This window comes from Salmo salar, chromosome ssa10 (genome assembly GCF_905237065.1).
Source record: "Salmo salar chromosome ssa10, Ssal_v3.1, whole genome shotgun sequence".
Lineage (NCBI taxonomy): Eukaryota > Metazoa > Chordata > Actinopteri > Salmoniformes > Salmonidae > Salmo > Salmo salar.
This window is the reverse complement of record NC_059451.1, coordinates 113,581,083-113,597,594: the sequence shown is the minus strand read 5'-3', so window position 1 is coordinate 113,597,594 and position 16,512 is coordinate 113,581,083. Positions and strand designations below refer to the sequence as shown.

General features: G+C 45.6%; 1 protein-coding gene across 2 annotated transcripts in view; it reads left to right on the top strand.

The window, feature by feature from the left end:
* lrriq1 (leucine-rich repeats and IQ motif containing 1) overlaps positions 1–16,512 on the top strand; it is a 50,701-nt gene that overhangs the window by 18,980 nt on the left and 15,209 nt on the right. For both annotated transcript variants that reach the window (XM_045688450.1, XM_014125699.2), the window contains 9 exons: positions 4,058–4,234; positions 6,228–6,743; positions 7,111–7,303; positions 8,048–8,173; positions 8,727–8,834; positions 10,050–10,183; positions 10,368–10,439; positions 10,628–10,716; positions 11,776–11,877. In XM_045688450.1, the coding sequence (XP_045544406.1) occupies positions 4,058–4,234; positions 6,228–6,743; positions 7,111–7,303; positions 8,048–8,173; positions 8,727–8,834; positions 10,050–10,183; positions 10,368–10,439; positions 10,628–10,716; positions 11,776–11,877 (1,517 nt within the window). The remainder of the gene's footprint in view (positions 1–4,057; positions 4,235–6,227; positions 6,744–7,110; positions 7,304–8,047; positions 8,174–8,726; positions 8,835–10,049; positions 10,184–10,367; positions 10,440–10,627; positions 10,717–11,775; positions 11,878–16,512) is intronic.

Sequence of the window (16,512 nt, the reverse complement as noted above, 5' to 3'; positions counted from 1 at the left end):
AAGCCCAATGAGAAACACAAAATATGTGAATATGTATGAGCGACAAGCCCTGGGTTGCATGCACCCGTGGTAGAAAGCAATGTTGTTATACACACATCACCTTATTCGGTAACACTGTACTTCGACGCTGCATCATAACGGGTACATAACAGTGGAGGCTGTTGAGGGGAGAACGCCTTATAATAATGGCCAGAACGGAGCAAATGGAATGGCATCAAACATCTGGAAACCATGTGTTTGATGTATTTGATACCATTCCACTAATTCCACTCCAGTCATTACCACGAGCCGTTCTCCCCAATTAATGCGCCACCAACCTCCTGTGGTACATACAATACATTCCCAGTCATCAACATTGCAACGATTAGTTGAAAAATGTATGATTTTAAAATGGCTTTGTAGAGAGACAGACAGACACAATTAACTTCTCTAGCTTTGCTTGGAATATCCCTGCTGGGGCGGATGTGAGAAGTTAGGTTACATACCAACGGGAATGCCAAGCCATTTCATATCATCCCTCCTGTCGCAGAACGTGAGCCCAGTCTGGAGGAGGATGTTGGCTGTGGTGACTAAGGTAGAATAAACATTCCACCAGAACACAAGAGCTTCCTGTCCACATCCCAGGATTAGCCTAGCAATCTGGGAATGCTATTGGATTAGCCAATGTGCCAGCGATATCCGCACCGCGCAGTCGCGCAACCTCTGTAGCACTGAGTGTCAGTAGCTCCCAAAATATTTATTCAACGGAAAAATCTATTAAGTTTTCAATGTCAATTTGCTCATTCACTTACAGCGCCAAAACATTTTCCTCATGTACATTTAAGTGGGTCCAAATGAGTTGATATGAAAAATGTGTGCTAGCTAGAGCACTTAACTTCAATTACCGGTAGTCTAGCTAGATTTCATCATTTCAGCATTACACGCGGTCATTAGTGGTCTTAACAGTTTATGACCGACAAACCATGCATAACTTTTATGAAGTGTGAAATGACAAATATTTTTTTGAACATTTTAAGGTCCGTCTAGTCATAGCATTAGCCTAAAAGATGATGCCTGGATCTCTCAAGAACTGTTACGACAGGATTTAATAATACCAGTAGCCTACTACCCTTTCCTCTCCCAAGTCATGTAAAAAACGTGCCACTGAGCAAACACTTAAAAGAACCATGATTAACACACTTATTTTTCACTACCTCTACTGTATATCTGAATATTTATTATAATCAACCAGTAGTAGTACTGTACACCACATCATGATGCATTCTATCTACATACATTTTTGCAGTCAGCACCCACCCAGACATATGGGTTTCTATTACCTGGGGTGCCCCACCGTTAGCCTCAATGGAGAATAAATATTCCCAATGAACTTTACCTAACCTCCAATGCCAACAGTGGAATTAGCCCCCTGTATTTCCCCACTCTCCCCCTGGCCCTTTCATCCCAGTCCAGCGATAACACCGACTAAACTAAAGCACCAAATGGAGATTGCTAAGAAATACACTTCCAGCAGCCCTGAGCCAGGGGAAGAAGATAGCACTCCGCCTGATTAATCAGACCTCTTTTAAGAGCCTGTGTTTTCAAGGAAGTCTTCACTAAATGAAATATATAGAGCCAGGTTGGGTTAGGTTCGAACCGGAGAGAGACAAAGACGGATAGGATGGAGGGAAGGACTCAGCTGGAGAGCCTAGCTAGGACCAGGATGGAACATTGTATTGTTAGAGAGAGAAGGAGCTGCATGTCCACGTCTATAGGTTCCGCTTAATAAATACATTTATTCAAATGAGCCAAGCAGGTCAAAAATGCTCAGCATTCTGACATATTTTAAGCTAATTTCCTGAGTTCTTTCATTTGAACCTTGTACGTTAAACACAAATAACCAGTGGCACGTAATTGCAAAGCATGTTTTTTTCCACCCAAAAACATTTAACCATGAAAGGCATTGTGTGTGCCCACCTCACGTCAATGAGCTCATGTGAGGATCAAGGCTTTATTATGGTTTATGCTTCGTTACAAGAGGGTCCGGTCGGCCAGACGACAAGCCTGTAGGGCTGGAATCTAATCCTTGTGTGTGTGTGTGTGTGTGTGTGTGTGTGTGTGTGTGTGTGTGTGTGTGTGTGTGTGTGTGTGTGTGTGTGTGTGTGTGTGTGTGTGTGTGTGTGTGTGTGTGTGTGTGTTAGAGAGGTTGAGGTGGGGCCCATCAAAACCCCATTACTCTGACAGTGGACTGCACAACCTGTGACCTAGAGTCATGTTTGAGGCACAGTACAGGGAGTTCAGCGAGTTCTTGCCCCACCATCATTCTTTAGGATATTTTAAGCCAGATTTACGCCTGATGTTGATGAACTAAACTAAAGGCTCCCATCCTTTTGGCACATTTTGTATTGGATTTAGGCTCCTATTGACAGCAACGGCGCCTGTGGTAAAATGACCAGAAGCAAATACTAACCAAACATTTATTGTGAACATAAATTGCTTTAGGTTAGTAGTAGTTGTTGTTTCTAAGTACACTTTCACATTTAAACATTTCATAAAGACTAATAATTACAGATTAGTTACAGATAAAGATTAGTCATATCACAGAAAACATTCATACTGTATAAGTTTACTCTATTTGTAAATTGTCACGGCTCAGTAATACTGTATGCGTTTCCTAATGTGTTTCTTTCTACATTTTCACATTGGCATCGATTGACCACATTTGGCCATGCAGTTTGCTTTGGAGACCATTTTCTCTGCTGGCACATTTTTTGGGATTCCTCAGCTTGCACATCCTTAGCCTCAGGCCGGTGTTACCTCTCTCTCCCATAGACACACAGCTCAGCAGCCATCCCCCTCACAGCACAGCCAGGCCACCATCAGCTGCTTCAGCTTAAGGTTTGCGTCCCAAATGGCACCCTATTCCCTATGTAGTGCACTACTTTTTGACCAGTGCACTACATAGGGAATAGGGAGCCATTTGGGATACATTGGATACAACTTAAGTCACTCACTCTTTTAGTGGTTGAGGAAAAAAGGAAAATAACAACAAAAACAAAGAAAACCAGAGCCTGAAGCCCCAAAGTCTTTCATCTGCAGCTCAACATGTCATCACATTCTTCTGCTTTGAGAAAATCAAGACTCTAACATACTTCTTGTTTCGCATGGAGGAAAATGGCTTTGATTCTGCTGGGCCTGAAATGTCAAACTCATTTTATCCCTGTTCGCTCTCTCGAGGAGGTGTATCTGCTCTGCCTAAGGACTTCTCTGCCAAACTATTGGATACAACAAGCTGAGGCTATCCACTGGCACATCATAGTACACTTTAGACATCCGAGTTGGGGGCAATTCAATTTGAACTTTGTCAGTTCAGAAAATGGGTTACCCTTTACATTTTTTATAATCAGTTTGAGTTCAAATCAAATCCAGGATCATTCACAATTCCTACTTTAACAATGTTGAATATGTAATTGTGTTATGTTGTCATGGTCTTGGAAATGAGCGGACCGAGGCGCAGCGTGAGTATAGTTCCACATATTTATTTAAGTGAAACTAACAAAACTTACAAAGACCATGAGGACGTAGTACCCAAACACACTAACAATCAATATCCCGCAAAACACAGGTGGGGAAATAGCTACCTAAATATGGTTCCCAATCAGAGGCAACGATAAACAGCTGCCTCTAATTGGGAACCACATTAGCACCAACATAGAAATAGATATACTAGATCACCCCCTAGTCAAGCCCTGACCTACTACACCATAGAGAACCAAGGGCTCTCTATGGTCAGGGCGTGACACATGTATCAATTTAGTGTTTTAGAAGCCCAGTGTTTTAGAATATGGAGAGCACTTTACATGACAGGGCCTAAAACGTAGGTGTTTATTACATTGGAGTTACATGCCGGTATAGTTAGTGTCGAGATTTTTTAAATAAATTTACTGACTGCAATTGTCACCCTGAATAGTTGTAGACTTTTTGGAGTATAGGACATGACTTTTTGAATTAAACCCTACTATGCTATAGCATCCAGCGATGATCTTTATTGATTAACCCACAATGTTATCTTCCACAGGTCCAGTCTGCAGAGGTCTGTGCCGGGTCTACAGGCCATAGACGGGCAGCCTGTCGGCTCCTCTCCTGGTCCTGGTCTAGTCAGGGCCCTGCTGCCTCAGAACAGCTTTCTAGCTTTCTGTCAGGCACAGCTCCAGCAGCTCCACACACTGCAGCACAGCCACACAGCACAACTCAGGTTAATGCAGCTTACTACAGACTCTCGTCAGCTTTTCTGCTGTAGGATAGCAACATCATACAGACAAACTCTAACCTGCATATTAGTATTATTAGCATAACTGATACACAGGGTGTCCAAAGCTGAAAGGCAATGTTTAGCTGTTTTTGTAAGTAGTTTGAGGACACTAGTCTTTACGGACACCCCTAGACAGACCAGACCACCAACATATAGACCAGTGGTCAACCCTCAGCTTATCTTTCTGACCTCACCATAATTATGTTTCACAAAAGATGAAACGCAGTGGTGTCTAGTGGTATGGGTGAGACCAAGGAGTCCCATGGCTCAGGGGGGACCACAGTGCGCTCCTCTCCACCCCGTCCATGCTCCATGCACCCCCTCTGGGCGTTGGACAATGGGCCTTTCTGGGGGCAGGGCAGGGACCACCGCAGCCAGTTAACCCCTGGCTCAAGTCTCGACCCAGGGCCAGACAAGGTCTAGAGAGGTGAAGAGTCTGGCTGTGGCTCAGGCCTGTCTAGTAAAGCTGGTAAAATTATGTAGACATCCTGGGGTTTACCCTGCTGTGTAAAGTTTTACAACACTGTCGAGAGAAATTAAAGGTATTTCATCTGAAATGTCCTTACTCTCTCTATAAGTTTCTATGTGTATTGACGGATTTGACTAAACACAAAAATAGGCCTATCTGCAATGTTACATTGCCGTCCTCATTTCACATAGTGTAAATGGGGTCGAAGTACCTTTCTGAATGAATCCCAGTTAGTTTCCATTAAAATGTATCATTCCAGTTCCATCATGTGCTTACATTTACATTTAAGTCATTTAGCAGACGCTCTTATCCAGAGCGACTTACAAATTGGTGCATTCACCTTATAATATCCAGTGGAACAACCACTTTACAATAGTGCATCTAAATCTTTTAAGGGGGGGGTTAGAAGGATTACTTTATCCTATCCCAGGTATTCCTTAAAGAGGTGGGGTTTCAGGTGTCTCCGGAAGGTGGTGATTGACTCTGCTGTCCTGGCGTCGTGAGGGAGCTTGTTCCACCATTGGGGTGCCAGAGCAGCGAACAGTTTTGACTGGGCTGAGCGGGAACTGTGCTTCCTCAGAGGTAGGGAGGCGAGCAGGCCAGAGGTGGATGAACGGAGTGCCCTTGTTTGGGTGTAGGGCCTGATCAGAGCCTGAAGGTACGGTATTGCTTGAACTGCTATAGCTAGTAGCCCCAGGGCAGCAGGTATTTGACTTCCCCTCATGTAACTGCTCTCCACAGGTCCCATTTCACTCCGCCAAAACAATATGAACTTCATTGTTTAATAGCATAAATGATTATTTATCCAACCTTAAATGGGACTTTAAGATACAAAAACGTGTATATTTTCTCCCTTACCGACTATTCACCGTTTTCCTTTACTGTTATACACCTTTCCCTCGACCTTGTGGTGAACTGGCAGGTACGAGGAGGAGAAATCGAGGTCACTGTCTATATGGTCACCCTCTTTACCCCCCTTCTAGTTGAATAGCAGGGGCATTGTGAAGGCTTGTTCGGGCTAGTGGGCAGGCCGTGTATGGTTGTATATTTTGTACCCAGTAGCCCTGAGTAGCCCTGAGGGCCTTAGATAGATTGGGGGAAGCGGATCCAAGCGTTGCTAATAGACTCGTTAAGTTTCCATTGAGGTGGCTTTGTACCAACTTAATCCCCTCTATGAAAGAGACATTATATGGGATTACAGAACTGACACCCATACACCCTCTGTGAAGGCAAGCCTGTTGCAGCCCAAAAGTAAGCCATTTTTTCAATGCAGATACTAGGTGATCAAATATGAAAAAGGTGTTGTTGTTTTTGTAGGTATTCATCAGACGTTTGTATCTACGTTAGCCATTGCTTATCTAGTAGGCCTTGTATGAGAGAGGACGGAATGTATGTTACCAAACCTAGAACGACATCCAAAATCGACTTATGTGATCTTCATATGAACGTGTGTTTGTGTGTGCGCAGCGGTGCTCTCCCTCCCCTGGATGCTTTGAGGCGCTCCCTCCAGCTCCATGATGAAGCTGTACAGCTGGCTGAGGAGCACAGATACGCTCACGAATATGGAGACACCAGCATCACCGACATACAGGATGACGGTCACAGGAGTGACACTGCCAGGGTTAGCAGGATCCCTGCCGAAAAGTCTGACGTAGAGGGTATGGACAGACATGGTGGTGTCACGAGTGTCACGAACAGGAAGCAACCTGAAAAGAAGTCCTGTGGAAACACAAACACCTGGCCACATGTGGTTCCCCTCATCAGCCCAGCCAATGACAACAGTGAAAAGCTGCTTCAGCCCCCAGCATACAGATCCATCAGCAGTCTAGGGACTGTGTCCACTAGGCCCGAGTTGAAGCCAGCAACGCCAGCTAGCTACACCTGTTCCAGCTCTACCTTCTCTGAGGAAAAAACGTCCCATGCCACTGCCAAGCCCAGCAGTTCACCCTTCCCCAAAGCTCACATCAAGCTGGACCTCAAAACGTAAAGTGTTCCCTCACTCATGAATTCTTTCATAGTTTCTCTACTTTTATTAGTTTCTGCCAATGAGCATTTGTCATCATTAGAGTGTTCTCCAGTTGATCGATGTTGAACATCATATTCACTCTGACACACAGTTATCATTAAGAGGGCTGTATCTTTGATATAAGCTTGTTCGAGACAGGCTGGATTCCTCTTCTGGAGTCTCTGCAAGCCAGATGTTTGGACAGAAATAAATGTGTGTGTTGCGTCCTAAATGGCAACCTATGTACCATAGGGAATAGGGTGCTATTTCAGACGCACCCATGGTCAAAGAGACTGAGGGTATGATATCATTATGTATCTCTTTTTGTGTCTTTTTTCGGAGCAGCATGGCAGCTGTGGTGATCCAGCGTCACTGGAGAGGACACAGAGGACGTCAGAGGATCCAGCTGCGTCCACCTCCAGGAGAGGGGCAAGGAGGAAGAAGGGGAAGAGCGAGGGGAAGAGTAGACACAGGACCCGGCCATACTGGGTCAGAGCAGAGCCGTCTGGAACCAGATTACGCTGCAACTGCCATCCAGGTAAGTCAGGGTCACAGGAAACTGGGCTGCGAGTGACTTCCTTGAACTCTTTATCATAACTATTAGACTGGCCGTGCTGACAGGTTTTTTTCAACCGGTTTTATGGAAATACATGACTGTCTACTCAGAAATCGTTGTCATACTTCGATCAACCCCACAAATAGATAGTTTGAGTTGATCCGTTTTTATAGAAATTTAATTTCTCATTTGTCATAGAGGTCCAGTAACATGTTTCTGAGAATATATATTTTTTGTTAATAATAAAGATATGTCCAGATCTTATATGATATTGAGGCTTAATTTGGTTATCCTATGATTCAATAGATCAAACATTCTACCTGACACCTCTCTTGAAACGTCCCCTCTCCTCTCTCTCCCCTTTTCTCCTCCTCTCCCATCCCTCTCTCCCCCCTCTCTCTCTCTGTACTTGATGGGCCCTTGAGGAGTCTTTGGCAGTGGGGGGATAAAATGATTAATCAAATTTTGCAGTAGTGGGAGCGGTGAGGATTCCAGATTCCAGCACCGCTCACATTGTGAAGTCATTCCTTTGGGAATTCTGAGGATTTAGAACCCTTGCTGGCGCTCCATTAGTCTCCTAGCGCCCAAGTCACATAGAGTTCAAACAGCAGATCACTCAGCAATTAAACAGAGGTTAACGTGTTTTATCTTCCTAATGGGATAACACACAATATTTAACTTTGTCTGTGATTCATGGCTCTTCCTCTGGTACCTTCGTTCCTCCAGGCGGTTTGGAGAGGCTTCGCTCTGAGGAGGAGGCTGGCTGCTGCTCTGGCCCAGGCTCGGGGCTTCAACCCCGGAGATCACGAGGCCTTCGAGGAGGTGAACCTGGATGAATTTGTCTTTGATGAGGTAGGCAGTAGGTACAAACTTCACAGACTGACTCTCTCTGGGTTGACTGGTCTGGACCTCAAACCCCCTATCAAGTTGACCTTGCCCCCCAGAAAAATGGAGACAGGCACGTTTCCCCTTTCCCCTACTCCTCTCACTCATCCACTCAGCTATTCCCTGGGGATTAGGATTATTAAAGAACACTGCCCATTATACTGAGGCCAGGGGAAACTGGAAGATTCTACATGATGAATGGCATTTTAGCTATTCTTTCATCATCCACAAGTTCACTTGCCCTCTGTCCTCTTCAAATACCATCCACTTGAGAATGTGTCTATGTAGTGTCTGTGTGTGTGTTCGTTCGCATGTGTGCGTGCATGCGTGTGTGAAGCACTCATCTCAAATATTTAAACAAAACAAAACCTCTATCACATGATGATCTGCTGTTTACTTTGAAGAAGTCACCACCAAACCCTTGGAGGGAATAGAAAAACCTTGATGTCCAGTACTGTAGTCTGTTAATGTTGTTGTTTCACACTAAAGGTGATTCTCATCTCCTTTGGCTTGTAAATAGATGGCACTAGAGAGAGACTGGATGATGACTTCTCTGCTGTCTGACGATTCACCTCCCAAAACCCTCCTTCATTCTCCTCCATTCCCAGACCAGCTGCTTGGTCCAAAGGTAACACACAGCACTGAACCCCCCCCCCAAAAAGAAAAAAGTCCTCCACCACAACTCTCACTGATTAATCCTCAAATGTATTACCTTGAAAAACACAATTACTTTTAGGAGGCCTGAAATACCCTATGCATCAGCAGATGTCATTTTTCACACGAGCCAGGGCCCTTTTTCTTTCCTTAGATATCTCTCCCTGGCTCTTTCCTTAGATATCTCTCCCTGGCTCTTTCCTTAGATATCTCTCCCTGGCTCTTTCCTTAGATATCTCTCCCTGGCTCTTTCCTTAGATATCTCTCCCTGGCTCTTTCCTTAGATATCTCTCCCTGGCTCTTTCCTTAGATATCTCTCCCTGGCTCTTTCCTTAGATATCTCTCCCTGGCTCTTTCCTTAGATATCTCTCCCTGGCTCTTTCCTTAGATATCTCTCCCTGGCTCTTTGCTTAGATATCTCTCCCTGGCTCTTTCCTTAGATATCTCTCCCTGGCTCTTTCCTTAGATATCTCTCCCTGGCTCTTTGCTTAGATATCTCTCCCTGGCTCTTTCCTTAGATATCTCTCCCTGGCTCTTTCCTTAGATATCTCTCCCTGGCTCTTTCCTTAGATATCTCTCCCTGGCTCTTTCCTTAGATATCTCTCCCTGGCTCTTTCCTTAGATATCTCTCCCTGGCTCTTTGCTTTGGATGAGCGTTGCAGGCAGGACTCTATATCACCTTAGCTAGCCGCTCTGCTTGGCGCTCACTGAAGGAGGCAGCTGCCTCCAGGCCGGGCAGGCCTTAATGTTTTAACACTAGCTAACGTGATCTCCAAAGGGATAAACTATTTAAACAATTTACCACTTCGACAGAGAGGAGGGAGAGGTTTTTCAAATGTTTTTAAGACTACTTAAGTTGTGACTTTGACTTTAGGGTCTTCTGGGAATGGAAATGCTGGATCTTAGTGTACACTTTGTAATTCCTTTTCTCATTTAGACCATTTAGAAAAGGGCAAACTTCTGGAAGGTTGTGTTTTAGGTGTTCGATCCTCACATTTCCTATTAATTAGGGGAAGCACTGGGCTTGCACCCATAGTGCCAGGGTCAATAATAGTCTGTTCTTCATGATTAGCTGACTATCACTCCTGTTGCCATTACAAAACATTAAGAACACCTGAACACGTTTCTTCTTTGATATAATGCTACAGTACATGATAACAACCTTCTCTCTTCTGACTGTGTATTTCAGCGTCCTCTGAATCATCCAGATGCCAACCAGCAGACCAGCCCACCTGTTCTTCTGTGGAAGCCCAAGCAGGCCTGGATGGGTGGGGAGAGAGCAGAGCCTGCTGAGCATAGAGTTTCCCTTGACAGCATCAGCAGGTAGGAAACTGATTGAGCCGTCATGGCCGACACATTTTCATCTAGGTAGTTCTCACAAAGCCAACATGGATGCCACAAGTGAAGGCTTGCTTCCTTACTAATCACCAATGAAAGTGCCTTCATAAACTATTGTTTCCAAATAGGATCAAGATTGAGAGTGTTTTTTTCCTCCAATTTATTTCAGAACTAAATCTCCTGTCTCCACGTCAGGGCTCAGTGGTCTTTCTGAGAGATCAGAGAAGATTCTGGAGGAGTGGTTAGTAGAGTTGCAAAGAGGGGGAATATTTTGGGTACATTTCTGCCAAATTTAGAACAAAATCCCGAACTCTGTCCTGTATGCTGTACCCTAATGGGACAAAAGCTGTTTGTCACTGTCAGTGTGTGAGTGTTGTAGTGAGGATGTTTTAGATTCAGCGTGTGACATGTGTGTCATTGTCTCCCCAGGGGGTTCAGAGACAGCCACACTGCTCTGATGATGCTGAAGAGAGCTCAGAAGATGAAGTCTAAGAAGCAGAGGCAGAGAAAACTATTGGGTCTGCATAAATCAGTTGAAGTTTATTTACATTTGGAATCTATTTACTATTTACAGATGTTCAACTGGCTTGAGCAACTATTACTGAACCAAACCCCCCTAGAACCTACCTCGTCTAGGCTCTCCTTTCTCCTCTATTTTTTTAACTATATTGCCACGCTAGCAGCATTGAGCCTTTCCTCCTTGTGTATGTTAATCAGCCGTAACAGACAGCAGAGGTAACAGAGGTCTGGCCCTGTCATCTCCTATTGGCCCCAGTCAGAGAGCCCTTACAGGAAATTAACCAAACCAACCGGTGGCTTTCCCTTCCCTTATTTCCAACCAACCAGACGCTCTCTCCGAGCCATCGTCCCAGAGACAGTTTTCATTACTCTGCATGGGTTATCACGGCTACACCGAAATGTGACCTCACCTCAAACACTGGTCGGTCGTCGGGTCGGTAGTAGTGCCACGTCCAAGTAGAGTGGACAGACAGAGTGAGGCTGGTCGTTGATCAGGATACAGTACCAGAGCGCTAGATCCAGTTATCTTTCTCTCTGTCTGCCACACAGGCTTGTATCAACGGTCATCTGCCCAAGTAGTGAATGCATAGTGTTAGGCTCTCTGCATGTCATGAAGGGTCTCTGCTGTGAGTTTATCCAGAACCCAAAGGTTCTTGTCTGGATGCTGTGGGTTTAATGTTAGACTCTCTCTCTCTTTCTCTCATTCGCTCTCTTTCTCTCTCATTCTGTCTCTCTCATTCTCTCTCTGTCTCACTCTCTCTCTCTTTCTTTCTCTCTCTCTCATTCTCTCTCTCACTGTCTCTCATTCTCTCTCTCTCTGTCTCACTGTCTCTCTCTTTCTTTCTCTCTCTCTCTCTCTCTCACTGTCTCTCTCTTTTTTTCTCTCTCTCTCGCACTGTCTCTCTCTTTCTTTCTCTCATTCTCTCTCTCTCTCTCTCTCTCTCTCTCTCTCTCTCTCTCTTTTTTTCTCTCTCTCTCTCTCTCTCTCTCTCTCTCTCTCTCTCTCTCTCTCTCTCTCTCTCTCTCTCTCTCTTTCTTTCTTTCTTTCTTTCTTCTAGACCCAACTGTACGCCTGGCCCTTTTCAGGAACCATAGCAACCAGCATGCCCCTATGGAAGCTCCAAAGAAGCCCTCTCCAGAGAGGAGAGACTACATAAAGGGTAGGACTCAGACAACACTAGACACTACAGTAATATAGTCTTATCACATTACTGAGCTGAGGCAAACCTAGCCCAGCCAACTGTACTGCATATTACCATGCATTTAAGCTACCTCATTAACCTTAAATGAGATGGTGACAATTTTTATGTATTTTTTTCGGATCAAAATGTACGTGATGCAGCATACTTCAATCCCCCACAAATGTATACTACAGCTCATAGAGCCATGCTTATGTATGTGTGTGTTTTAGTGCTTTCAATATGAGACGTTTACTATCTGGAGGAAGTAAGTACGACTGCTTCGTGTATTAAATAGAAACGCTTAGAGATTACAGACCGGTGACCAAATTGAAGGCACATGAACGGTGGTAAATAGTGGGACATGAAGTAGTTTGGGATGACGGATGATAAACAAGATGATTGTGTTTCAGCAGGGCTTTGTAGATGACTTGAAGTGTGAAATTGAGTTAAGTACTGGGGAGGTAGGGCACTGAGGGGTTCCAGACTGAACAAACTGAAGACCTCTTGTCTTAGACATAAGTCGTTTTGTGGGGGTAGTAGTAGTCTCTTGGTTTGGGTGAGTTGGTTGGTTGGTGGGTTTGTTGGGGTAGCGAGGCTAGGAGGGTGAGTTGTTTTTTTGGGGAAGGGAGGCTAAGTGGGTGAGTTGGTTTGTTAAGGTAGCGAGGCTAGGTGGGTGAGTTGGTTTGTTAAGGTAGCGAGGCTAGGTGGGTGAGTTGGTTTGTTTGGGAAGGGAGGCTAGATGGGTGAGTTGGTTTGTTGGGGAAGGGAGGCTAGATGGGTGAGTTGGTTTGTTGGGGAAGGGAGGCTAGATGGGTGAGTTGGTTTGTTGGGGAAGGGAGGCTAGATGGGTGAGTTGGTTTGTTGGGCAAGGGAGGCTAAGTGGGTGAGTTGGTTTGTTAAGGTAGCGAGGCTAGGTGGGTGAGTTGGTTTGTTTGGGAAGGGAGGCTAGATGGGTGAGTTGGTTTGTTGGGGAAGGGAGGCTAGATGGGTGAGTTGGTTTGTTGGGGAAGGGAGGCTAGATGGGTGAGTTGGTTTGTTGGGGAAGGGAGGCTAGATGGGTGAGTTGGTTTGTTGGGGAAGGGAGGCTAGATGGGTGAGTTGGTTTGTTGGGGTAGCGAGGCTAGGTGGGTGGGTTTGTTGTGGTGGGGTGGGGTTGGTGGTGAGTGGGTTGAGAAGAAAAGGTGCTGGTAAAAAGTATGGAGAAAAGTGGTTAGTGGGGATGGGAGGGGGGGTGGCAGGGTGGACTAGACTCTATGTACTTCTCTCTCCCTCCATGCACCATCTGCCCACACAGACCAGGCCAATACACTTTAACAATACAGATAGGTCCAAAAAGAGAGAGGGGAAATATTTTTTCCTCCTTTCATGAAACACTTTGCGGCAGCTCCCCGGCCCTGCTCCCCTCTCTCCGGGTATGTAAGCCGATACCCATTTCAAGTGGGTTACTCATGTCCAGCACATCCACACAAAGAGCCTGGATAAAATAAACACGCCGCGTCGGATATCTCGGAAAGAATCTGTCATGGGTTTGGGGCTAATCACCTCCAGAAGGGGCTTGACTCGAAGCCTGAAACGTTAGCCCCTGCCGGGGAGCTCCGGCTGGGCTGGCTGGCTGAGCCCGGGGCGCTAGCTGGGGATGGGGATGGATCTGAGGGGGTGCTTTCCACAGGTCAGCACCAGGGGAGGCAGAGGAGAGGGGAGGCAACCCAGCCCAGGCCAGCCAGCCGATGGAGAGAGACCCAGAAACCCCACTGACCTAGAGCCAGACCCCGGTTACCACGCCTCTACTCCAGCCACCCAACAGCCTAGCCCAGGCCCCTGTAAAAAGGCAGCGGGAGCTGCTCCAGTCCAGAACCCCAGTGGTTTTGGGTTATGCTTTTTACAGGGTTCCCCTAAGTCAGATCAGAAACCCAATGAGGAGGTGGGGAGGGGGGAGATGGGGTGAGGAGGGGCACGGGGAGGAGGTTCGGAACAGGGGAGTCAACTCCTGAGTCCAAGGCTGTGTTTGAAATGGCCCTTTATTTCCTATATAGTACACTACTTTTGACTTTTGACCAGGCCCTGAAAAATGTTGTAGCAGTGTGAGGGGGCGGGGGGATAATTGTTATGTACTGTAGATGGCCTGAGAATCTCAGTTCTGGTGAGTTTTTAAAAGGACATTCTACAAAAAAATGTATGAAAATAAAATGATGCTGACACCATTTAAAATATAATGTCTAAACCCTGTCCTTCAGGACCCTGTCCTTCAAAGATAATTCGTAAAAATCCAAATAACTTCACAGATCTTCATTGTACAGGGTTTTAACACTGTTTCCCATACTTGATCAATGAACCATAAACAATTAATGAACATGCACCTGTGGAACGGTCATTAAGACACTAACAGCTTACAGACGGTAGGTAATTAAGGTCACAGTTATGAAAACTTAGGACACTAAAGAGGCCTTTCTACTGACTCTGAAAAACACCAAAAGAAAGATGCCCAGGGTCCCTGCTTATCTGTGTGAACGTGCCTTAGGCATGCTGCAAGGAGGCATGAGGACTGCAGATGTGGCCAGGGCAATAAATTGCAATGTCTGTACTGTGAGACGCCTAAGACAGCGCTACAGGGAGACAGAACAGACAGCTGATCGTCCTCGCAGTGGCAGACCACGTGTAACAACACCTGCACAGGATCGGTACATCAGAACATCACACCTGCGGGACAGGTACAGGATGGCAACAACAACTGCCCATGTTACACCAGGAACGCACAATCCCTCCATCAGTTCTCAGACTGTGCACAATTGGCTGAGAGAGGCTGGACTGAGGGCTTGTAGGCCTGTTGTAAGGCAGGTCCTCACTAGACATTGACCGGCATCAACGTCGCCTATGGACACAAACCCACCGTCGCTGGACGAGACAGGACTGGCAAAAAGTGCTCTTCACTTACCAGTCGCGGTTTTGTCTCACCAGGGGTGATAGTCAGATTCGCGTTTATCGTTGAAGGAATGAGCGTTTCACCAAGGCCTGTACTCTAGAGTGGGATCGATTTGGAGGTGGAGGGTCCGTCATGGTCTGGGGCGGTGTGTCACAGCATCATCGGACTGAGCTTGTTGTCATTGCAGGCAATCTCAACGCTGTGCGTTACAGGGAAGACATCCTCCTCCCTCATGTGGTACCCTTCCTGCAGGCTCATCCTGACATGACCCTCCAGCATGACAATGCCACCAGCCATACTGCTCGTCCTGTGCGTGATTTCCTGCAAGACAGGAATGTCAGTGTTCTGCCATGGCCAGCGAAGAGCCTGGATCTCAATCCCATTAACCACATCTGGGACCTGTTGGATCGGAGGGTGAGGGCTAGGGCCATTCTCCCCAGAAATGTCCGGGAACTTGCAGGTGCCTTGGTGGAAGAGTGAGGGTTAGCATCTCACAGCAAGAATTGGCAAATCTGGTGCAGTCCATGAGGAGGAGCTGGTGGCCACACCAGATACTGACTGTTACTTTTGATTTTGACCCCCCCTTTGTTCAGGGACACATTATTCAATTTATGTTATTCACATGTCTGTGGAACTTGTTCAGTTTATGTCTCAGTTGTTGAATCTTGTTATGTTCATACAAATATTTACACATGTTAAGTTTGCTGAAAATAAACGCAGTTGACAGTGAGAGGACGTTTCTTTTCTTGCTGAGTTTACCTCCATAAATGAGCCCAATAGCATATTGGTAAAATTATTTGTTACATTTAGCACCACTCTCCCCTATGCAATCACGGTGAATTGCGGAGCAGCAACGTGCTTAACCATGCCCCTACAAAAAAAATCTGGGTTTAAACTAGAGATCTGTTTCTTTGCATGGGCTGCGTCTCAATCCACTACATCCGCCTAGGGCGGCTTCCTGCATCTGATGTGGAAAGTGGCTGAGCTACAGCGGTGTTTGTCAGACCATGAGACATCCCAAAAAATGTCATTTTTATGAAAACGTCTGTAGCTATGACTACTCTATGGAAAGATGAGACTCTCACGAATACGATGGTGCTCTACGACTCCCCACAAGCACCACGGGACTCGTCTGAAGTCAGTACTGTCAATGTGCCAACTTCTGTCTGTAGCTTCCGAACTGTTTAGGCTACAAACTAATGTGACCCCACTGTGGAAAGGGGAGATTCTCACGAACATGATGGTGTTCACCGTTTTGCCCCACAAGTGTCACGGGACCCGTCTGAAGGCATCCGGCACCGGTTTAAAAAATGAATGGAAGTATGGTGGTAGTTTTGTGCCTACCAAAAAAAAGGGGTTAAATATGTGTAAAAATATATATATATATATTTCCTGAGGATTCTTATACCTCCTAGATATAGGACAGATATTTCAAAACCTTATTCCTTATTATTTATTTTGCCATTTATGAATGTGTTATTCAATGCGTTTCTATGGGCTATAGTAGCAAAGGCCAAATTCAATATTGTATATATCTTTTTATACCTAAAGGGGTCCAAAAATGTTAAATCAAATAGCTAAATGATTCATGGTATGACCATCTTAAAACAATTCCATATGTCAGCTTAGACAATTCAGCTTAGACTCTTAAGAATTAAAATGGTGCAGTTCACACATATTTAGGAGTTGAGAAA